Here is a 25,801-nt window from a genome sequence, read left to right on the forward strand (position 1 = left end):
TATTTTAGCTCTCACACATGACTGCAAACATGTAATATGTGTCTTTCTATGCTCAGCTTATTTCACTTAACATAATGCCCTCCAGTTCCATCCATTATAAAAGCCCACGTTCTTAATAACCAGAATTGCAGCACATTCCAGATATGCTGGTACCAGTTACACTTTCAAGACTGTTACTATCAAGCTATAATCACTTCTTAGACATAGGCCGGTCCCCTTCCTGAAAGCAGGAATCATATCTTAATTATCATGGTTCCTCTTGTACCTAACATAGGTGCTATATAAAATATACTTGTTGGACTGTTGAAAGGCTATGTTTAAAAATTATATGTAGAATAGTAATAGGTGTAGAACAAATAATCTTCCAAATAGGAGAAAATGAAGGAGAAACTAGAGGAACTAACTAGGAAAGGTGGCCAAGAATAAGTTGTAGAAGACGGAAGAGATTACAAAAGTGCAGTACCTGTATAAAAGAATAAATGGACATTTAGTCCCTCATTAAAAACTAAAATGAAGTAATGCTTTGTGTAACAAAAAGGCTTATTCTTGAAAATCTATATTTTATAAATACTTAGACTTTAAATATGGTTCCTTGCTGCCCAGTATCATATTAAATAATGTAATATTTGCCTAATTATTCAGGAAGATAAATACTAAACATCACAGTCCAACCAAATTAGAGTTGGCATTACCAAAGAACTAGATTAAATTGACCAGAGCTTTAACTGCAATTGAATCAACTGCATTTTTCCAGATGAATATATGCCTAATAAAATGGCCAATTTGATTTGCCTGATTTTTCTCTCAGCCAGGTTTCCAATGGGTTCCCGACTGTTTTGCAGATTACTGCTTAGCCCCAAAAGAAAGAACATTTTTCTTACGAACACAGCTTCCTCATAGCTTTCAAGCCCAAGTTCCTAATTCAAAGAAGTGCTAATCCATTTGCAAAGCATCTTAGTGAAGGAGTAATGACCCAGCCATAATCAGTATTACTAATAATAATTACTTTATGATTTCTTCTAATTACTAAGTGGCTTTTTAAAAATAAATAAATAAATAAATAAATAAATAGATGAGCACTCTTAGGAGCACAGACACTGGTCTGAAAGCCAGGGTAATGTCACATTAAAGAGCCTTACTGCTTTTTTATTTGGAGGTAGGATGATGTGGCAGTGAAGGTTCATTTTTTTACAGACCGTCACTCCCGTGTCATAGTCTAAACCCCAGGGCCATGGCTTTCAGTAAAATATTAACCTGGGGAGAGAAGACGAAGGGAACAAGGGAGTAGGGCAGAGCAACCAAAAACAGAGAACACAGAAAATGCCACTGAAGGGGTAACTATGAGAGAGGATGGCTATGCTAATTTCTTTCACTATAGCAACCACTTTTTATCTCATAACATCATGTTGCAGACCTTAAATATACACATTGACATTTATTTTTTTAAATGCCTCTTAAGAGCAAAGATTACTTGGCAGCATAATAGTCACAAGACTGTGTACTTTTTTTTATTCCTCCAAGCCATTAATAATGAAATAAAGTGTTTCTTAGTGAGTCCAATAGGGCTGCTCTTCTGATGGTCAAGGAGAGACTAAGTGTTCTGAATCCCTAAAAATGTAAAGGTGTCCAGAGTAAAGCAGCTCTGAATGCAAAAGAAAAGCCAAACGTAAATAATAAACTTAAACCAAAACACAGCACAACACAAAACAAAAACCTGTCTAGAGTAAGGTCAGATATGTTCCAACATGTGTCCCTTAAATATGTATAATGCTTTATAAACATATACATACTAATTATCTAATTACCTTATTGGATACACACAGTAACCCTGTGAAGATGAATAGGGTAGGCATAATCACACATTTTTTAATGAATAAAGAAATTGAAGCTTAGAGGGATTAAATAGCTTGCCAGTTACACAAAGAGGTTAAAATGGTCATGCTGAGATTCGAACCCATGTTTCTGAAATGCAAATACCCTTATTAAGTCCACCATACTATGGCCACCTCAATGTATTAACGGCTTTTACCTACGTTCACAGGTCATTCCCCACCTCCTCAGTTTCAGCTGATGATCTTGCTTCTTAGTTTATGAAAAAATTAAAGTCAACAGAAGGGTATTACTTCATTATCCCACTATCCAACAGCAACCTCCTTATATCTGTACTTCAACACTGTATCTTCTATTACAATGGATAAATTGTCTCTACTTGTACCTAAGGCCAATTATTCCATTTATGCATTGATTGCCATTTGTTTTTTGTTTTTTTAAGGACATTGCTTCTTCCTGTATTATCTCCCCACCCCATCCCTGGGATCATTTCCATGAGCATATAAACATGCTGCAACAGCTTTAGAAAAAGAAAGAAAATTGATTCCATGCCATCCCTGCCTCCCTAGCTCCATGTAAGGAAGGATACTCCTAGCTGTATTTTCTGTATCTACTTTCTTAAAATTCATTCTCTCTTGAAACCTCTCAAGTAAGTCTTTTGTCTTCAACCCTCCACTGAAATTACTCATTAAAGATGCCTAGGATCTCCATCTTATTAATTGAAAGAATATTCTCAGCTCCCATCTAACTCTGTATCTCAACAGTCTTTAACTCAGTTAATCACTATCCCCTTCTTGTTTTTTTAGTGACTAGACAATAGGAAAATTTTTATTTAAAAATTAAAATAGCTTTTAAATTATTTTAAATATATCATTTACTTATTGAAAACATCAGACAATAAACACATAATCAAGAAAAAAATTCTTTAAAATTCCACCACTCAGAGATGATCTGTGTTAATATATTGGTGTACATTCATCTAAATCTTTTACTATGCATATCTATGCATAGTAATATATATGGCTCAAGCTACATACACTGTTTGTACTTTAATTTTTTTTCCTTTCACTAAACAGTATGTTGTGGATGGCATTCCATGACTAGAGGCATAGGTGTACATCATTGGATTAATGGTTGCACAGTATTTCATTGCATAGATGTACCTTAATTTTAATTATTTTCAACTTTTAGATTCAGTGGGTACATACGCACGTTTGTTACCTGGTATACTGTGTGATGCTGAGGTTTGGGTATGGATGATTCTATCACCCAAGTACTGAACATAGTACCTAACAATTAGTTTTTCAACCCTTGTCCCTCATCCCCTCTAGCAGTCTCCAGTGTCTACAGTCATCTTTGTGTCCATGAGTACCCACTGTTTAGCTCCCACTTATAGGTGAGAACCTGCAGAATTTGGTTTTCTGTTCTTGTGTTAATTTGCTTAGGATAATACTGCATCCATGTTGTTGCAAAGGACATGATTTCTTTTTTTTTGTGGCTGTGTAGTATTCCATGGTGTATATGTACCACATTTTTTAATCCAATCCACTGTTCATGGGCACTTAGGTTGATTCAATGTCTTTGCTACTGTGAGTAATGCTGAGATAAACATGTGAGTGCATGTGTCTTTTTGGTAGAAGGATTTGTTTTCTTTTGGATCCCCAGTAATGGGATTGCTGCGTTGTATAGTAGTTGTTTCTAGTTCTTTAAGAAATCTCCAAACTGCTTTCCACAGTGGCTGAACTAATTTACATTCCCACCAACAGTTTATAAGCATTCCCTTTTCCCCACATCCTTGCCAACATCTGTTTTTTTTTGACTTTTAATAATAGCCATTCTGGGCTGGGCGTCTTGGCTCACATCTGTAAACCTAGCACTTTGGGAGGCTGAGGTGGGAGGATCACCTGAGGTAAGGAATTCGAGATCAGCCTTGCCAACATGGTGAAACCCCATCTCAACTAAAACTATAAAAATTAGCCAGGCATGGTGGTGGGCGCCTATAATCCCAGCTACTAGGGAGGCTGAGGCAGGAGAATCACTTGGAACCTGGAGGCAGAGACTGCAGTGAGCAGAGATCACGCCACTGCACTCCAGCCTTGGCGACAAAGTGAGACTCTTGTCTGAAAAAAAAAAAAAAGCCATTCTGACTGGTATGAGATCGTATCTCATTGTGGTTTTGACTTGCATTTCTCTGATGATTAGCGATGTGGAGCATTTTTTCATGTTTGCTGGTTGCTTGTATGTCTTCTTTTGAGAAGTGTCTGTTCATGTCTTTTACCCATTTTTAAATAGAGTTATTTTGTTTTTTTTGCTTCTTCAATTGCTTAAGATCCTTATAGATTCTGGATTCTAGACCTTTCTTGGACACATGGTTTGTGAATATTTTCTGTAGGTTGTCTGTTTGGTCTTTTAATAGTTTCTTTTGCTGTGCAGAAGCTCTTTGGTTTAATTAAGTCTCACTTGTCAATTTGTTTTTGCTGCAATTGCTTTTGAGGACTTAGTCATACATTATTATTATTATTATTATTATTTTTTGAGACAGAGTCTCCCTCTGTCGCCCAGGCTGGACTGCAGTGGCGCAATCTCAGCTCACTGCAAGCTCCTCTTCCCAGGTTCATGCCATTCTCCTGCCTCAGCCTCCCGAGTAACTGGGACTACGGGCACCCACCACCACACCCAGCTAATTTTTTTTGTGTTTTTAGTAGAGACAGGGTTTCACCACATTAGCCAGGATGGTCTTGATCTCCTGATCTCGTGATCTGATCGCCTCGGCCTAGTCATAAATTATTTCTTAAGGCTGATGTCCAGAATGGTGTTCCCTAGGTTTTCTTCTAGGATTCTTACAGTTTGAAGTCTTAAATTTAAATCTTTAATCCACCTTGAGCTAATTTTTGTATATGGTGAAAGGTAGGAGTCCAGTGTCATTCTTCTGCATATGGGCTAGCGAGTTTATTGAATAGGGAGTCCCTTCTGCATTGCTTATTTTTGTTGACTTTCTTGAAGATTGGGCGACTGTAGGTGTGTGGCTTTATTTCTGGGCTCTCTATTCTGTTCCACAGGTTTATGTGTCTGTTTTTGTACGAATACTATGCTGTTTTGGTTACTGTAACCTTTTTTTATTTATTATTATTATTATTTTTTAAGATGGAGTCTTGCTCTGTCGCCCAGGCTGGAGTGCAGTGGTGCGATCTTGGCTCACTGCAAGCTCTGCCTCCCGGGTTCACACCATTCTCCTGCCTCAGCCTCCCGAGTAGCTGGGACTACAGGACCTCACCAACACGCCAGGCTAATTTTTTGTATTTTTTTAGTAGAGACGGGGTTTCACCGTGTTAGCCAGGATGGTCTCGATCTCCTGACCTCGTGATCCGCCCTCCTCAGCCTCCCAAAATGCTGGGATTACAGGTGTGGCGCGGTCGGTTACTGTAACCTTTTAATATAGTTTGAAGTCAGGTAATGTGATGCCTCTGGCTTTGTTCTTTTTGCTTAGAATTGCATGGCTATTTGCCCTCTTTTTTGGTTCTACATGAATTTTAAAATAGGTTTTCCCAATTCTGTGAAAAATGACATTGGTAGTTTGACAGGAATAGCATTAAATCTGTAGATTGCTTTGGGTCATATGGCTATTTTAATGATATTGATTCTTGCAATCTATGAGTATGGAATGTTTTTCCATTTGTTTGTGTTATCTATGTTATCTTTTAACAGTATTTTGAAGTTCTCCTCATAGAGCTCTTTCACCTCCTTGGTTAGATGTATTCCCAGGTATTTAATTTTGTTGTGGCTATTGTAAATAGGATTTCATTCTTTATTTGGCTCTCAGATTGAACATTATTGGTGTAGAGAAATGTTACTGATTTTTGTACACTGAGTTTGTATCCTGGAACCTTGCTAAAATCGTTTGTTGGTTTTAATATTCTTTTGGTGAAGTCTTTAGGGTTTTCTAGGTATATAATCATATCACCACCAAAGAGAGATAGTTTGACTTCTTCTTTTCCTATTTGGATGTCTTTTATTTCTTTCTCTTGCCTGACTGCTCTGGCTACCACTTCCAGTACTGTGTTAAACAGGAATGGTGAGAATGGGCATCCTTGCCTCATTCCAGTTCTCAAGGGGAATGATTCCAGTTTCTGTTCTGCATGATGTTGGCTGTGGGTTTGTCATATTATTTTGAGCTATGTTCCTTTGATACCTAGCTTCTTGAGACCATCCCCTTCTTGAGATACTTTTTTCCACCTGGTTTCCAGGACAATGCACTCTCCTGGATGTTTTCCTTTTTGCTTATTGTTCCTCACTCCTAGTTTTCTTTGTTGTCACACCTTCCCCTCCTTCTCTCCCCAATGTCTACATGCTAGCATTCTCAGGGCTCAACCTTTAGACCTCTGCTCAATACTGACTGCCTAGATGATCTCAACCAATTCAATGACTTTGAAACTTGGAAAATAATCCATATGCCTGTCACAGTCCCCCCATTCCCCAAGACAAACACACACCCTGCTCTTTATTCATTGCTTTTCACCTCAATTAATGGTATTCTCTCTCACCAAATTGTTCAGGCCAAAACCTAGGCATCATCTTCCATTCTTTACTTATAATCAATCAATCATTAATTCCTATTGGCTCAACCTTTAAAACATCCTGAGTCTGACTACTACTCACCATTTCAACCTCTAACCACTCTATCCAAGCCACCATCTTCTCTCATGTGGACTTTCTGCAGCAGCCAGTTCTCTATAAAAAAGCTAGAATGGTCTTTTTCACTATCAATAACATCACATCACTCATCGGATCAAAATCCCACCAAAGGCTCCTCTGAACACTTAGGATAAAATCAACACTCCTTACTATGGCCCTAGATGATGTCACCTCTGCCTCCTAGGCCCTCTCAGTGTACACTCCACTTCAAGCATACTGGCTTTTCTGCTATTCTTTGAAATTTCCAAGCAGCTCCTGCTTCCTTTGCATTTGCTTTTCCCTCTGCCCAGGATTTCTTCCCCAAGGCTTTCTCATGACTTGCTCCTGCATATTATTTAGTTCTTTGTTCAAATATCATCTTCTCAGAATGGCATTCCTTTACCATCATAAACTATCCTATTAATAACAGCGTCCTCTAATTATCTTCTGATTATTACCATGTTTTCCCCATATCTCACTTATATTCACCTGAAATTACATGTGTGTTTATTCTTGGCCAACTCCACTATAACTATAAGGTCCATGAGTGCTGGAACCACTAGCCTGGTTTTCTGCTGTATCCTCCATGGCTGGAATATAATAAGTGCTCAATAAATATTATTATTAAATAATAGCTAACATTTACTGATTATTGCAAATAAGCAAAAAATTGTTCTATGCATTTCACCTATATAAACTAATGCAATCATTCCAATAACCTCATGAGGAAACTGAGGCTCAGAGGGTAAGTACCATTGTCCAAGGTCTAGAAAGTGGCAGAGATAGTATTTGAAACTGTTCAGGTTTAATTTCAGAACCCAGGCTCATAATAACTAAGCTTACATGATCAGAATTATAACCTTAGTGAATTGACTAGATGATAGATGAGCTAATATGCAAAATTTTCTTCACAGCAAGTTTGTTTTGTAACTTCGTGGCAGTCAGTGAAAACTAGAGTTATCACCCACAGGCAGAAACTCTTTTATAATGTAACATTTAATGTGAAAAGCTAATGTGATGTGGCAATATACACAAATGGTGGTGATACCACAAAAGATATAGCTCTGGAATCTTTCTGCACATGGACTATTGACTCTTATAGTAAGACTTGTGAGAAAATGATCAGGAGATATAAATCTCTATATAGACGATGCTATAGATTGAATATTTGTATCCCCCCCCATTAATATGTTAAACCTGAACTCCCAGTGTGATGGTGTTTGGAAGTGGGGGCTTTGGGGAGGGGGTGATTAGGTCATGAAAGCAGAACTCTCATGAATGGGGTTAGTGCCCTTATAAAGGAGACTCCAGAGAAATCTCTCACCACTTCTGCCATGTGAGGGCACAACTAGAAGATGGCCATGTTTGCACCAGGAGAAAGGCCCTCACCAAACACTGAATCTGCTGATTCCTTGATTTGGGACTTCATAGCCTCTAGAACTGTGAGAAATAAATATCTTGTTATTAAAGCTACCCATTCTATGGTATTTTTGTTTGTAGCAGCCTGAATGCACCAAGACAGGCTAAATAATAGCTAAGGTATGAGGACTACTGGTGGTCTGATAACAACCAATGAAAAGGGAATAGGGCATGGGGAAATACTGCCAGAAATAACAAACAAACTAAGAAAGGGTAACTGTCCTGTTTTCAATTTTAAAAACTTATAAAAGTAGTATTATATATAAAACAAGATTCAATAAAGCAAGGAGATAAACATAATGACTTGTTTTTAAACACATTAGGATATACTTCATAATAAATAATTTACAAAAATTTTTGTCCTAATCTGTGTTAACATAGTTGTTGTTGTTGTTGTTGTTGTTTAAAGTACATAGTGAATGAACAAAAAAGTGCTGAAATAATTATTTTGTTAGTAATTAAGCTCTGTATTTAATACTTCTAATTCTAGTTACAAGGTCATACATAATTTTAAAAGTAACTCTGGTTCTTTATTTTTTAAAAGTATATATCTTACATGTCAATGCTTTAAAATTTTTTTACAGCTGGAATGAAACATTGTTACATAAATAAAAGGTCTGGCATTTTAGCTAACCTAAAAGGCTGTCTGTCCCTCAGCATGAAGGGGTATTTTCCATGATTATTTTTTCCTTTTAAAATTCTGTTTCCAAAATAACATAATATTGTAGGGCTCTGCTTATAGTGGGTTGGATTGAATGTTGGCATGCTTAATTTTTCTTTTTCTCTGTTACATAAAAATGATACTGAAACATATTCAGATGGCCTTAAATATTGGAAATGATCACTCCTATTTACCTACTGGGCTGCTTTCTGAGAATAAAAAGTAGGATAATATGATTTTTAGTTAAAACAGCATTTTGGTATTATTTGTACTGAGAAGACATCTGGGACATGAATCATGAATCTTTTGGAAACAGTTGTAATCACCATTATTCATGGAGGAAGGAGGTCATAGTGATTTCTGAATTGCCCCACCTGCTGGACCAAAGAGACCCTAACAATTTTAGAGTACTTAAACTTTATTGGGATGAAATTAGAAACATTTAAGCAGAAGCCAATTTCTAGCATATGAAAATTAGATTTTAATATTCTTAATTCAATATTAAAGTTTCCATATTTTCCACTTATTTAAAAAATCTAAACAATGTTCTACTTACTCAAAGTAGAGTGAGAGGTGGTTAAAATTTGGGGAAGAAATTTTATTTCCAGTAAGATAATATGCTTCAGTGTTATTTTTATTTCTCCAACATGATTGCTTGTGTAATGACAATTCTACGTAGTTATTATATCACTAAGCAGAGACTTACTACCGATAATTTAAAAATGTTCAAAACCAGATTAATAATAATTTATTTTGCCAAATAATTCCTAATAAGATTCTCTGGAAAGTAAAATACCATGGAAGTTTTATAAATATGACTTAACTTATATAAACCCAATAAAGATTGCGTTTGCGATTTAAAAATGTTTAGTTGGAGTACCCTTTGTAAATGTTCTTATATGCCCCCGGGAGCTTGGTGTTCCAATCTTGCCCATAGGATAGGCTGGTAACTCTTTGGGGGAGGACAATGTCAGCAACTCCTTTTGCCTTGAATGCTGAAGGTAGAACTAAACACTTGCCATGCTTACATAAAGCTATATTGAGCAGCAATGGCACACAGAACTAGATACAAGCTTATCCCTTTGTTTTCATTAAGCTTTTAGGGCTCTAGTATAAATCTCCTTAAAAAATACGGATCTATCTTCTGTTTCTTTGGTATTCCCCACGTGCACTGACTATTGGATAGAATACATAGCAAACTTTAATAAATGACAAGCTAAAAGTATCTTTTACAGATAGCTTTGGCAGAGAAGTTTATGGGTGCAACCTTTTTATGTACCTTACTTTGTAAATTTAGATAAAAGAGCAAAATAAGATGTAAAAAGGAAAAAAGAGAAGTACAAAACAGAAATGGGAAAAGAGACAGGACATTCAAAAGGTTCCTGGGAGATATAAATTCTAACACTGTCTTTTCCCTGTTGGGAGCTGAGTTTTTATATTATTTTTGCATAGTAGTTGTGTCATCTTGGGCAAGGTTGGGCCATTTTCTATTTTAATGAGACTGTTAAACTAGTATATAATAAAATAAATATATTTTGTTATCTAAACACGTTTCTTAAATAACTAAAACTCATTCCTAAATATAAACTCATTTCCTATTTAATCACCAACCTTTGGAATCCTGGTAATTGACAGTCCTTAATCTGTGGGACAGTTTAAGAAATGAAAAGTAATTAAGAAAAAAAAAAAGAATAAAAATTTAAAACAGGACAAATTCCAGATAGTATTACAAATACATTTTATGCTTGTCGGAACATAACAGCTTAAAAACCTATAATCTACTAAATCACAACAGATATATTTGAGATTGAGGACTTCTATCGGGAAAATATTTCATTTCTCTATGTTAAAGAAAGCTTATAAGTGCAGAAAGTTAGAAGTTAAGAAATAATGGACAACATGGAAGGTCTCAAGGGAAAGAGACCAAGAGAAGTAGAAAGATACCTTTTTTCAAGACAGTTGCCATCTGTGCCTCTCCAAAAGATGCCAGGCAGCTCCCCAGCCTGAGGGTTAAGGAAGCTCTTCTCGCAAACCCTGGAAGATACCCCATTAGGTTTCCCCACTAAGAAGATAAAGAGTAGCAGATGGGATCCTGTGATTGTCAGGAGGTTATTTGGAAATGGAAGGCCATGAGGTTGGTGGTGTTCACTATTATTCAGTTAACCTTCCTTTCTTTCATTTTTCCTTTAACAAACTCTTTAATTTTTTTTTACGTGCTGGGTCCCCCACCAATGCTATTCATAACTGGCTTGTCCTTTTTATTTAGTTTTAAATTTCTCCCTTATAAAAACAAAAACATTCTTGCTTATTTTTTCAACCTTATATGTTTGAGAAAGATATTTTTGCAATTTTTCCTACAAAACAATTTATAGTTGTGCCTCAAACACGATAAAATTCAAGCATTAAAAATGTTGTATTACTGAAAATGTTCTATATACAGGCAGAGCAAAGAATCAGCACGCTTTTAAAGAGAACAGTACTGAGAACGGCTAAACCTAGACATTTATTGACACATAAAAATTCTATTGTTCTGGTACTTTTCTAAATTTGGAATAGTTCTATTTACATTTAGACATGAAACTCATTCTTTTAGTCAATATCCAAGCTTGTGTGAAAATAAGAATTTCACTACTTTTAATTAAATATTCGATATATAAATAAAATCTCATTTCATGTTGTCATAAGAACCATAACAACCGAGTGTACGTTATACAAATTAACTGAAAATTATTGAGACATAAGACATTTGGGGCATATTTTGCTTTCTTTCAAAATTGTCAATATTATAGCAGCATATTCTGAAAAATCTGTTCAAAAAAAATTTTCCCTAACTTTGAAGCTTTTCATTTCTATTCCGGTTTTAAAATAGACTACCTTCTAAAAGTCCACTGAACATATCAGATCATGATCCTGGTTTGCCACGATGACAGGCACTTTCTACTCTGGACTTCGGATTTCAGTGCCAACATCATTAAGAGATTCTTCAAATTACTTTCAAAATGTCCTTTTCCCTCAGGATTTTTACTTATCTCTAATTAGACTACTTACTCCATGCCACGTAATCCCTGTTGCCAAAACTGCTAAATGCTTCAATAACTAGGAGGAAGGCATCAATGGAGCAAGACAGATGTAATGTCACTGGTTAACAGTAGAGGTGTGAAGCAGCTGCCTTAATTATGAAGCTTACTAATTCATGGTGTTAGAAAAAACTTGGCAAAGGTTCTTATGAAACACCTAACATTTTCCAAAATAGCATCAGATTGTTTAAAACTTAAAATAATGTCTTCAATAAAAAAATGCTGAAATAATTATTTTGTTAGTAATTAAGCTCTGTATTTAATACTTATAATTCTAGTTACAAGGTCATACATAATTTTAAAAGTAACTCTGGTTCTTTATTTTTTAAAAGTATATATCTTACATGTCAATGCTTTAAAATTTTTTTACAGCTGGAATGAAATAATAGGATAAAGATAGAATATGTCGAAATGGAAATAGGGTATAAAAAAAAGTTCTAAGGAGCTACCTTCTATAGAACCTGTAACAACTTAATGAGATTAAAATTCAATTTCGTTATTTATATATTAACACTTAACTTGAAGGGTTATTTGATGCTTATAAATAATGTATATAAACTGCCTAGCATGTAGTGGGTTCTCAATAAAAAGTAATTATTATTTTTTAATCGCTGTATGGAAAAGATGGGATTAAAATAAGTGGGTTTCTATTGTAGAAGGAGATTAGTGAAGAGAAACAGTTTCGATAGAATCTTTGCTTTCCACCCAGACTAGAGTATTTTACTATCATTTAAGGATGACAATATCTAAAAACATAAGCCAGAAACAGCTCAGCTTCAAGGAAAGAAGAATAAATAAAAATAGCAGTCTCAAAAGAGATGTCACAGGAGAAAAAAAATGAGTGGAAGTATATTTTCCTTCTCACTGTTGACTGGAGTAGTTTCATATAATGGAATAATAATCAACAGGAATTAGTATCTGCAAGTATTAACAGACTGCCACATTAAAAAAAAAAAGCCCACAATACTCTGAAGAATAAAAATATTCCTAAAGTATCCAGAGCTCCAACAGAAAAAAATTCATGCAAATGCCAGGCAGGTCCAATCCTGATCCCTACGTTGTAAAAAAAATCACCTATCACACCAAATATGACAAGCACAATTCCATTTTCTATTTTAGTTCTTTAGTAACTTCTAATAAATTTATCCCATCTTTTTTTGAATCTATAAATTTTTGGCCTATATTATATCTGTCAACTGAAGTAATAAATCAGATGGAACCTCCTACTAACTGTGAAAAAGTTACTGTTTTCAAGATCCAAAGAGGGCCTCTATTCATGATTTCAATTTTGGTCCCATTGATTCAAAGCCTTTGCCTCTCTAGACCAAAGTACTCTAATCACATGTCTTCTAACATTCGAGTAACTCACTTTGGACACATTCAGACTTTCTCTCTGATGTCCTTTTGATCTGAGGCCACCGGAAATGTATATAGCAAGTCTTCTCCATATGGACGATTAACATAAAGAACAGAATACTATTTCCTGTTTTGTGTTTAGATATTCTTTTTGATAATGGGCAACACCTGCTGTCATCCTTAGAGCATCACACTGAGCTGATGACTTCCGTCAGCAGCAACACCAAAGTGCAAGTGTCTTTCATGGTTTACTACCATTGCCCATAATTTATCTGTGTGTGAACACACACCCACCCACCCACCCACACACACACACACTCTCTCTCTCACACATACACATAGGAAGTTTGTCACTAATGTTCGTTCTTCTGTATCTTGCCCTTAGAAAGTGCCTTACACATTGTAGACACACAATAAATATATTTTTTGATGAATCAATATATAGTCTGTGGGTAGAATAGTGAGCAACGAAATTGAGTATGAAAAAATGGAGAGTAATACTTAAAGATAAGCTATCCAAGACAAGCACACTGCAATATATTCTTAAAATATTTCTTTAGACAATTTCCTTTAGCTTAGTTCTATACTATTTGGAAGAATTCAGTTTCATCTGCAAACTCAGAAACTGTCTGTTGTCTCCATTCTTTGGTCAAAGGGTGATATTGTCAATATAATATCATTCTGAAAACTACCAGGCTGACCCCAATCATTCTACATATAAAGAAAAAGAACATAAAAGGCGAGAATTCAGAGGATAAGGTATAAACAGACACAACATATAGAATTTTTACCAGTTCTGACAATCTTCTGCTAATCAATTAAGTAATTAATTAAACTTTAATTTTAGGTTCAGGGGTACATGACCAAGTCTGTTACACAGGTAAATTGTGTGTTGTGGTGGTTTGGGGTACAGATTATTTTGTCACCCAGGTAGTAATCATAGTACTCAATAGGTAGTTTTTTGATCCTCTCCCTCCTCCCAGCCTACACATTCAAGTAGGCCCTTGTGTCTGTTGTTCCCTTCTTCGTGTCCATGTGTTCTCAATGTTTAGCTCCCATTTATAAGTGAGAATATGTGGTATTTGGTTTTCTATCCCTGTGTTTCACGTAGGATTATGGCCTCCAACTCCATCCATGTTTCTGCAAAGAATATGATTTCATTCTTTTTTTTATGGCTGCATAGTTTTCCATGGTGTATATGTACCACATTTTCTTTATCCAGTCTACTGTTGATGGGCATTTAGGTTGATTCCATAACTTTGATATTGTGAATAGCACTGCAATAAACATATGCGTGCATGTGTCTTTATGGCAGAACAATTTTTATTCCTTTGGGTATATACCCAATAATGGATTGCTGGGTCAAATGGTAGTTCTGTTTTAAGTTCTTTGAGAAATCGACACACTGCTTTCCACAATGGCTGAACTAATTTACATTTCTACCAGCAACGTATTTTGACAAATTGTCACACTGCTTTCCACAACGACTGATTTACATTTCTACTAGCAGTGTATAAATGATGCCTTTTCTCTGCATCCTCACCAGCATCTGTTGTTTTTTGACTTTTAAAATAACAGTCATTCTGACTGGTGTGAGATGGTATCTCACTGTGGTTTTGGTTTGCATTTTTCTAATGATTAGTGACGTTGAGCACTTTTTTTCCTATGCTTGTCGGTCACACGTATATCTTCTTTTGAAAAGTATCTGTTCATTCATGTCCTTTGCCCACTTTTTAATGGGGTTGTTTTTTTTTTTGCTCGTTAATTTGTTTAAGTTCCTTATAGATTCTGAATATTAGACCTTTGTCAGAGGAATAGTTTGCAAATATTTTCTCCCATTCTGTAGGCTGTCTGTTTACTCTACTGATAGTTTGTTTTATTATGCAGAAGTTCTTCAGTTTAATGTGGTCTCATTTGTCAACTTTTGTTTTTGTTGCAACTGCTTTTGGCATCTTTTTCATGAAATATTTGCCAGGGCCTATGTCCAGAATGGTATTTCCTGGGTTATCTTCCAGAGTTTTTGTAGTTTTAGGTTTCACATTCAAGTCTTCAATCCATCTTGACTTGACTTTTGTATACGGGTAAGGAAGGGGTCCTATTTCAATCTTCTGCATAGGGCTAGGCAATTATCCCAGCACCATTTATTGAATAGGGAGTCTTTTTCCCATTTTTTTTGGTTAACAATTAGATGGTTGTAGATGTGTTGCTTCACTTCTGGGCTCTCTATTCTGTTCCATTGGTCTATGTCTGTTTTTCTGCTAGCACCATGCTGTTTTGGTTACTGTAGCCTTGTAGTATAGTTTGAAGTCAGGTAGCATGATATCTCCAGCTTGGTTCCTTTTGTTTAGGATTGCCTTGGCTATTCCAGCTCTTTTTGGATCCATATAAAGTTTGAATAGTCTTTCCTAATTCTGTGAAGAATGTCATTGGTAGTTTGTTAGAGATAGCACTGAATGTATAAATTGCTTTGGGCAGTATGGCCATTTTAACAATAGTGATTCTTCCTATTCACGAATATGGAAGGTTTTTCCATTTGTTTGTGTCAACTCTGATTTTTTTGAGCAGTGTTTTATAATTCTCGTTATAGAGATTTTTCATCTCTTTGGTCAGTTGTATTTCTAGGTATTTTATTCTTTTTGTTGCTATTGTGAATGGGATTGCATTCTTGACTTGGCTCTCAGCTTGAATGTTGTTGGTGTATAGAAATTCTACTGATTTGCGTACACTGATTTTGTATTCTGGAAACGCTAATTCTTATTTCAGAAAAGTTAATAGTAACATTTAAAATGACTACATAAAGGGTAAGAATTCTAACTCATTTTTTTTTAAAGAGAGAAAAATATATAGCTCAGTTCAAGATTATAAATACTTATATTCTCTAAAGGAAGAAAAGGTCCAAAAGAAGGTACCATCAGTTAGGACTAGATACAATCAAGAGATCATCACTTGAAACTATGTTTTGATGATAATCGAAGAGAAATAATGGGTTTATATATTTAGAAATGTTTGGTAAAAGTGAATAGATATTTTAATATTCTTTTTTTTCCAAATTATGATTACCTTCTAGCTTATTGTTTTTGTGCCCACAATCATCACAATGCAACATATTCAGAAGACCCAAAATAAAAATCTTTTATTATTATTATTATTATTATTATTATTATTATTATACTTTAAGTTTTAGGGTACATGTGCACAATGTGCAGGTTAGTTACATATGTATACATGTGCCATGCTGGTGCACTGCACCCACTAACTCGTCATCTAGCATTAGGTATATCTCCCAATGCTATCCTTCTCCCCTCCCCCAACCCCACAACAGTCCCCAGAGTGTGATGTTCCCCTTCCTGTGTCCATGTGTTCTCATTGTTCAATTCCCACCTATGAGTGAGAATATGCGGTGTTTGGTTTTTTGGTCTTGCAATAGTTTACTGAGAATGATGATTTCCAATTTCATCCATGTCCCTACAAAGGACATGAACTCATCATTTTTATGGCTGCATAGTATTCCATGGTGTATATGTGCCACATTTTCTTAATCCAGTCTATCATTGTTGGACATTTGGGTTGGTTCCAAGTCTTTGCTATTGCGAATAGTGCCGCAATAAAAATATGTGTGCATGTGTCTTTATAGCAGCATGATTTATAGTCCTTTGGGTATATACCCAGTAATGGGATGGCTGGGTCAAATGGTATTTCTACTTCTAGATCCCTGAGGAATCGCCACACTGACTTCCGCAATGGTTGAACTAGTTTACAGTCCCACCAACAGTGTAAAAGTGTTCCTATTTCTCCACATCTTCTCCAGCACCTGTTGTTTCCTGACTTTTTAATGATTGCCATTCTAACTGGTGTGAGATGGTATTTAATTGTGGTTTTGATTTGCATTTCTCTGATGGCCAGTGATGGTGAGCATTTTTTCATGTGTTTTTTGGGCTGCATAAATGTCTTCTTTTGAGAAGTGTCTGTTCATGTCCTTCGCCCACTTTTTGATGGGGTTGTTGGTTTTTTTCTTGTAAATTTGTTTAAGTTCATTGTAGATTCTGGATATTAGCCTTTCGTCAGATGAGTAGGTTGCGAAAATTTTCTCCCATTTTGTAGGTTGCCTGTTCACTCTGATGGTAGTTTCTTTTGCTGTGCAGAAGCTCTTTAGTTTAATTAGATCCCATTTGTCAATTTTGGCTTTTGTTGCCATTGCTTTTGGTGTTTTGGACATGAAGTCCTTGCCCATGCCTATGGCCTGAATGGTAATGCGTAGGTTTTCTTCTAGGATTTTTATGGTTTTAGGTCTAACGTTTAAGTCTTTAATCCATCTTGGATTGATTTTTGTATAAGGTGTAAGGAAGGGATCCAGTTTCAGCTTTCTACATATGGCTGGCCAGTTTTCCCAGCACCATTTATTAAATAGGGAATCCTTTCCCCATTGCTTGTTTTTCTCAGGTTTGTCAAAGATCAGACAGTTGTAGATATGCGGTGTTATTTCTGAGGGCTCTGTTCTGTTCCATTGATCTATATCTCTGTTTTGGTACCAGTACCATGCTGTTTTCGTTACTGTAGCCTTGTAGTATATAGTTTGAAGTCAGGTAGTGTGATGCCTCCAGCTTTGTTCTTTTGGCTTAGGATTGACTTGGTGATGCGGGCTCTTTTTTGGTTCCATATGAACTTTAAAGTAGTTTTTTCCAATTCTGTGAAGGAAGTCATTGGTAGCTTGATGGGGATGGCATTGAATCTATAAATTACCTTGGGCAGTATGGCCATTTTCATGATATTGATTCTTCCTACCCATGAGCATGGAATGTTCTTCCATTTGTTTGTATCGTCTTTTATTTCATTGAGCAGTGGTTTGTAGTTCTCCTTGAAGAGGTCCTTCACATCCCTTGTAAGTTGGATTCCTAGGTATTTTATTCTCTTTGAAGCAATTGTGAATGGGAGTTCACTCATTATTTGGCTCTCTGTCTGTCTGTTATTGGTGTATAAGAATGCTTGTGATTTTTGTACATTGATTTTGTATCCTGAGACTTTGCTGAAGTTGCTTATCAGCTTAAGGAGATTTTGGGCTGAGACAATGAGGTTTTCTAGATATACAGTCATGTCGTCTGCAAACAGGGACAATTTGACTTCCTCTTTTCCTAACTGAACACCCTTTATTTCCTTCTCCTGCCTAAATGCCCTGGCCAGAACTTCCAAAACTATGTTGAATAGGAGTGGTGAGAGAGGGCATCCCTGTCTTGTGCCAGTTTTCAAAGGGAATGCTTCCAGTTTTTGCCCATTCAGTATGATATTGGCTGTGGGTTTGTCATAGATAGCTCTTATTATTTTGAGATATGCCCCATCAATACCTAATTTATTGAGAGTTTTTAGCATGAAGGGTTGTTGAATTTTGTCAAAGGCCTTTTCTGCATCTATTGAGATAATCATGTGGTTTTTGTCTTTGGTTCTGTTTATATGCTGGATTACATTTATTGATTTGCGTATATTGAACCAGCCTTGCATCCCAGAGATGAAGCCCACTTGATCATGGTGGATAAGCTTTTTGATGTGCTGCTGGATTCGGTGTGCCAGTATTTTATTGAGGATTTTTGCATCAATGTTCATCAAGGATATTGGTCTAAAATTCTCTTTTTTGGTTGTGTCTCTGCCAGGCTTTGGTATCAGGATGATGCTGCCTCAGAAAATGAGTTAGGGAGGATTCCCTCTTTTTCTATTGATTGGAATAGTTTCAGAAGGAATGGTACCAGTTCCTCCTTGTACCTCTTGTACAATTCAGCTGTGAATCCATCTGGTCCTGGACTCTTTTTCGTTGGTAAGCTATTGATTATTGCCACAATTTCAAATCCTGTTATTGCTCTATTCAGAGATTCAACTTCTTCCTGGTTTAGTCTTGGGAGGGTGTATGTGTCGAGGAATTTATCCATTTCTTCTAGATTTTTGAGTTTATTCGCGTAGAGGTGTTTGTAGTATTCTCTGATGGTAGTTTGTATTTCTGTGGGATCGGTGGTGATATCCCCTTTATCATTTTTTATTGCATCTATTTGATTCTTCTCTCTTTTCTTCTTTATTAGTCTTGCTAGTGGTCTGTCAATTTTGTTGATCCTTTCCAAAAACCAGCTCCTGAATGCATTAATTTTTTGAAGGGTTTTTTGTGTCTGTATTTCCTTCAGTTCTGCTCTGATTTTAGTTATTTCTTGCCCTCTGCTAGCTTTTGAATGTGATTGCTCTTGCTTTTCTAGTTCTTGTAATTGTGATGTTAGGGTGTCAATTTTGGATCTTTCTTGCTTTCTCTTATGGGCATTTAGTGCTATAAATTTCCCTCTACACACTGCTTTGAATGTGTCCCAGAGATTCTGGTATGTTGTGTCTTTGTTCTCGTTGGTTTCAAAGAACATCTTTATTTCTGCCTTCATTTCGTTATGTACCCAGTGGTCATTCAGGAGCAGGTTGTTCAGTTTCCATGTAGTTGAGCGGTTTTCAGTGAGTTTCTGAATCCTGAGTTCTAGTTTGATTGCACTGTGGTCTGAGAGATAGTGTGTTGTAATTTCTGTTCTTTTACATTTGCTGAGGAGAGCTCTACTTCCAACTATGTGGTCAATTTTGGAATAGGTGTGGTGTGGTGATGAAAAAAATATATATTCTGTTGATTTGGGGTGGAGAGTTCTGTAGATGTCTATTAGGTCTGCTTGGTGCAGAGCTGAGTTCAATTCCTGGGTATCCTTGTTAACTTTCTGTCTTGTTGATCTGTCTAATGTTGACAGTGGGGTGTTAAAGTCTCCCATTATTAATGTGTGGGAGTCTAAGTCTCTTTGTAGGTCACTCAGGACTTGCCTTATGAATCTGGGTGCTCCTGTATTGGGTGCATATATATTTAGGATAGTTAGCTCTTCTTGTTGAATTGATCCCTTTACCATTATGTAATGGCCTTCTTTGTCTCTTTTGATCTTTGTTGGTTTAAAGTCTGTTTTATCAGAGACTAGGATTGCAACCCCTGCCTTTTTTTGTTTTCCATTTGCTTGGCAGACTTCCTCCATCCTTTTATTTTGAGCCTATGTGTGTCTATGCACGTGAGATGGGTTTCCAGAACACAGCACGCTGATGGGTCTTGACTCTATCCAATTTGCCAGTCTCTGTCTTTTAATTGGAGCATTTAGTCCATTTACATTTAAAGTTAATATTGTTATGTGTGAATTTGATCCTGTCATTATGATGTTAGCTGGTTATTTTGCTCATTAGTTGATGCAGTTTCTTCCTAGTCTCGATGGTCTTTAGATTCTGGCATGATTTTGCAGCGGCTGGTACCGGTTGTTCCTTTCCATGTTTAGTGCTTCCTTCAGGAGCTCTTGTAGGGCAGGGCTGGTGGTGACAAAATCTCTCAGCATTTGCTTGTCTGTAAAGTATTTTATTTCTCCTTCAGTTATGAAGCTTAGTTTGGCTGGATATGAAATTCTGGGTTGAAAATTCTTTTAAGAATGTTGAATATTGGCCCCCAATCTCTTCTGGCTTGTAGAGTTTCTGCCGAGAGATCCGCTGTTAGTCTGATGGGCTTCCCTTTGTGGGCAACCCGACCTTTCTCTGTGGCTGCCCTTAACATTTTTTCCTTCATTTCAACTTTGGTGAATCTGACAATTATGTGTCTTGGAGTTGCTCTTCTTGAGGAGTATCTTTTTGGTGTTCTCTGTATTTCCTGAATCTGAATGTTGGCCTGCCTTGCTAGATTGGGGAAGTTCTCCTGGATAATATCCTGCAGAGTGTTTTCCAACTTGGTTCCATTCTCCCCATCATTTTCAGGTACACCAATCAGACGCAGATTTGGTCTTTTCACATAGTCCCATATTTCTTGGAGGCTTTGTTTGTTTCTTTTTATTCTTTTTTCTCTAAACTTCCCTTCTCGCTTCATTTCATTCATTTCATCTTCCACCACTGATACCTTTTCTTCCAGTTGATCACATCGGCTCCTGAGGCTTCTGCATTCTTCACGTAGTTCTCGAGCCTTGGCTTTCAGCTCCATCAGCTCCTTTAAGCACTTCTCTGTATTGGTTATTCTAGTTACACATTCTTCTAAATTTTTTTCAAAGTTTTCAACTTCTTTGCCTTTGGTTTGAATGTCCTCCCATAGCTCAGAGTAATTTGATCGTCTAAAGCCTTCTTCTCTCAGCTCGTCAAAGTCATTCTCCATCCAGCTTTGTTCTGTTGCTGGTGAGGAACTGTGTTCCTTTGGAGGAGGAGAGGTGCTCTGCTTTTTAGAGTTTCCAGTTTTTCTGCTCTGTTTTTTCCCCATCTTTGTGGTTTTATCTACTTTTGGTCTTTGATGATGGTGATGTACAGATAGGTTTTTGGTATGGATGTCCTTTCTGTTTGTTAGTTTTCCTTCTAACAGACAGGACCCTCAGCTGCAGGTCTGTTGGAGTTTGCTAGAGGTCCACTCCAGACCCTGTTTGCCTGGGTATCAGCAGCGGTGTCTGCAGAACAGCAGTTTTTCGTGAACCACGAATGCTGCTGTCTGATCTTTCTTCTGGAAGTTTTGTCTCAGAGGAGTACTCGGCCATGTGAGGTGTCAGTCTGCTCCTACTGGGGGGTGCCTCCCAGTTAGGCTGCTCGGGGGTCAGGGGTCAGGGACCCACTTGAGGAGGCAGTCTGCCCGTTCTCAGATCTCCAGCTGCGTGCTGGGAGAACCACTGCTCTCTTCAAAGCTGTCAGACAGGGACATTTAAGTCTGCAGACGTTACTGCTATCTTTTTGTTTGTCTGTGCCCTGCCCCCAGAGGTGGGGCCTACAGAGGCAGGCAGGCCTCCTTGAGCTGTGGTGGGCTCCACCCAGTTCGAGCTTCCCAGCTGCTTTGTTTACCTAAGCAAGCCTGGGCAATGGCGGGTGACCCTCCCCCAGCCTTGCTGCCCCCTTGCAGTTTGACCTCAGACTGCTGTGCTAGCAATCAGCGAGACTCTGTGGGCGTAGGACCCTCCGAGCCACGTGCGGGATATAATCTCTTGATGGGCCATTTTTTAAGCTCGTTGGAAAAGTGCAGTATTCGGGTGGGAGTGACCCGATTTTCCAGGTGCCGTCTGTCACCCCTTTCTTTGACTAGGAAAGAGAACTCCCTGACTCCTTGTGCTTCCTGAGTAAGGCAATGCCTCGCCCTGCTTTGGCTCACGCGCGGTGCGCTGCACCCACTGACCTGCACCCACTGTCTGGCACTCCCTGGTGAGATGAACCCGGTACCTCAGATGGAAATGCAGAAATCACCCGTCTTCTGTGTCACTCACGCTGGGAGCTGTAGACCTGAGCTGTTCCTATTCAGCCATCTTGGCTCCTCCCCCTACACCAGATCCTAAAAATCTTAATGAACCTTATTTCTATACGTTATTAATACCCCCAAATCCTGAAAACCAAAAGACAAATGTAATGGATAGCTTAACAAATAAGAAAACTTTATTCACTAATAAAATTTAAGGAAATATTATGGTAAGTTCAAAGTAATACTCAAAAGAATAGAAGTTTTTCAGTTGTAATGTTATCAGAAATACTAAAAATTCAAAAACTAAAGTTTAAAAATGACTTTAGAGACATCAATGAATGTATCTTAGTAAAAGGAAGCATTAACAATGAATGTTATATGGGTGAATTGTACAAAAACATAATATGACTTTCTTAAGTATTATAATAACAAAAGCAATGATAATGGAAACAGATCTTTGAAACACTAATGTTATCCCCACAGCTTTCCTCATCTTCTTATGCTGTTATCATCCTGCACCCTACAGCTTCTGTCTGACTACACTTTCTCCTTAGTTTAAAACCACAATGAGATTAATATGCATTTTTGGAGGCGAGAGTAGGGAGGATACTGAGTTCTTTGAGTCATTTGGTAGTCTTTTCATGGTAAAAAAAAAAAAAAAGTCATTTAAAGAAACTTAAGAAGAAGAAGGATTTCTGGAAATTACACCACAATCATACAATCTTGCTGTATTATTTAGCATTTTGCTGGTAGCTACACATAGTGTTCAATAGTGAACAAAGAATAATTCCTAGGCAAGAAATTAAGAAAACAGTGTGATACCTACGTATCTCCTTGTCAATGTGAGTCCTATGGTTCTTCATTCAGAATGAACCCTCATTGAGATAATACAGACTGAGACAATATCTAGCGCAAGCTGAAAGTTCCTTGGACTAAACACCATGGGAGAAGAAGATATTCTTGCTGTGGAAATTTTTATGGGGTAGACCAAACCATATCTATATAAATATTCCGTTATACAGCTTTCCTTACACATATTTTCAGATGGTTCCATTTATTTAGTTATTAACTGGAGAACTGACTTTATTTTAACAAAAATATACCGGCATAACTGGTTTTATATAGTGTAATGCCAGAAAGAAACATGCTGCTGACAGGATGGGAACAGACCTTTTGTGATCAATACCTTTTCAAAGAGAAGACTAAAACAAACGTTTAATTCCCCTGGGATTTTAAGGTTTTTTTTGGCTTTTTTAGTGGAGTAAACAGGGGTACAGAATGTAGTAGGCATATGATTTTCACAAACTTCCTTTACAGCATGTATCTAGTTTTAAATTACTTTGTATCTCCCACCTCAGTGCTTTCCACCTAATTGTGTGCATGTGTGCATATGTGTATGACTTGAGAGGCAGTATAGTAGGATGGTTTCAGGGCCCATACTCTGGTGCTAGACTGCAAACCACTCACTTTGGACAAGATGGTTAATCTTTAAAATAGGAATAATGATGGGATGTTATTAATATCAAATAAGTGGTTGTTGTGAGGATTAAATTAGTTTATTAATTTGAAGTTCTTAATGTCTAGCTCAAAAAACTGCTCAAAGGTGTTAGCTGTTATCATACATGTTTCCAAGGCAGAAAAGTATGGTTAAATGTGAGATTAGATAAATATGAAAGAAGTTATATTCTTAAATCTAACAGATACTAATTTAAGAGGCATGCCCAAATTAACCATTATTTTGCTGCCTGTGCCAACAGTCTCTTCCCCAGAGAAATCCTACTTTTATGAATCTTTGGCTAGGAGCTGATATAAATCTCATTCTTAAGGATCTAAAAAATTCTTTATATTTTGTACTCTTCTATCAGAAATAAATTTTTAATTTCTTAAAAAATATTTTTTGGTAGCTGCCTTATATACTTTAGTCCTCTATTCTTTTCTACAGAGCAAAGAATAGAAAACTGATTATTACAGGATCTACCTATCCTTCCATCTGTTAATCAATTCATTAATAAATATTTTCAAACTCACTAAAATGTACATGGCACTATGCTGGGCACAAAATTTACAAACTAGTTTCTTGTAGGGGAAAAAACTGAGAAATTGAAAAACTGTGAATGGGATATTGAAGCTTACTGAGAATTATAAAGCAATAGGAGAGGAAGGAAAAAAGTTACTAAGTGAACTACCATAGAGTCAATGAATTTATAAGAGAAGGACTTTAAAGACAGAATGGTCCAATTGTTCTTAACTTTTCTAAAAAGCACCAACACATCTGAAGGACAAGATAACAGTAAGAATATATGAATATCCTAACTAATGTGTTAACAAAGTTTTGTGGTAAATTATTACACTTAAAATCAACAAAGGGAAAAAAAGCCAGAAGGGGACATTATGTAGAAGGAAAGGTGGACAAGATGCTTCTAATATTAATTTCTTAGCTATTTGGCAAAAAAAGGAAAAATGAACACAGTATAGTTTTTTACCATGTGATATATCTGTGGTCATTTTTTTGGTAAGGGTGTTTGTGGGGATGGGGGATAAACAGCTGCCCTGACATTAATTCTAAGAACTTAATTGTGTGGATGCTTATGAAAGAAACTTCAGTAGCATCACAGATAAGTATTCAACAGGAACTATCCAAAAAAGTAATACGAAAAGCTTTCAATCATAATTCAAAGAGGCTATTATATTTAAGGATAGGGTGATGACTTGCCTTGCTCAGGACAGTCCAGTTTACATCCACTATCCTGGCTTAAATATTAATAGGACCTCATTCCACACTCAGAAGGATCCAAGTTTGGATCATAAATTACGTGGTCACCTTATCTATGGGTATCTTAGTCTAGATGTGTTGCTTTGTAGTGACCTTGTTTGACAGAGGAAAGGGCTTTACAAATGGTTTCTGTTAAATTTCAAGACAAACTAGGTGGCAAAACTTTAAGCCCTAAATTAAAAGAGAAGATATGAAATATATGAAAAACTCACACTTAGAATTGAAAGCAGTTCTTCAGTACTGCATTCAGGCTTCAAGCGGTCCTTGAACATTTTAACTGTTTGATGCTTCAAATAGTAATAGGAGGCAATTCGGCCATAAGTTAGAGGTTCAATGCTGCGATTATCCTATTTCAAAAGAATAACAAATGAAGAGTACGATGAAAGTACATATCTTTATAAAATTAATAATTCAGACAGGTGCTTTTGAAACAATTTTTAAAAAAATTTTGATAGTATTAAAAGCAAAAGACCTGTCAAAAAGCTGGGCAATCTTTTCAATTAGAATGCATATGACTAAGTCGTACCTCTCCAATTTCAATACAGTAGGAAAGTTCCAATTCAATCAGGGACTTCTCAATCAGATGGGACAGAAACTTGTTCACAGAATCATGGCTCACACCACCCAAATTGTAGTAGCTAGAAAACAAGCAAGGTTATTATTATTTGTTTCAAGACATTTTCTACTAAAACTATCACCTCAGTTTCACAGAATATATATAAATATAATCCCCTTTTATTATCAAACCTATCCTCAGTAACATCACAAAACTCACAGAAATATTAATC

The 25,801-nt window shown here is 36.6% G+C and overlaps 1 protein-coding gene across 4 annotated transcripts in view; it reads right to left on the reverse strand.

Annotated features, from left to right (window-relative positions):
- Positions 1 to 25,801, reverse strand: part of ASCC3 (activating signal cointegrator 1 complex subunit 3) — a 374,689-nt gene that overhangs the window by 58,604 nt on the left and 290,284 nt on the right. For all 4 annotated transcript variants that reach the window (XM_518652.9, XM_009451715.5, XM_063813310.1 and 1 more), the window contains 2 exons: positions 25,540 to 25,651; positions 25,226 to 25,360 (listed from right to left, as the gene is read on the reverse strand). In XM_518652.9, the coding sequence (XP_518652.6) occupies positions 25,226 to 25,360; positions 25,540 to 25,651 (247 nt within the window). The remainder of the gene's footprint in view (positions 1 to 25,225; positions 25,361 to 25,539; positions 25,652 to 25,801) is intronic.

This window comes from Pan troglodytes, chromosome 5 (assembly GCF_028858775.2).
Source record: "Pan troglodytes isolate AG18354 chromosome 5, NHGRI_mPanTro3-v2.0_pri, whole genome shotgun sequence".
In the NCBI taxonomy this organism is placed as follows: domain Eukaryota; kingdom Metazoa; phylum Chordata; class Mammalia; order Primates; family Hominidae; genus Pan; species Pan troglodytes.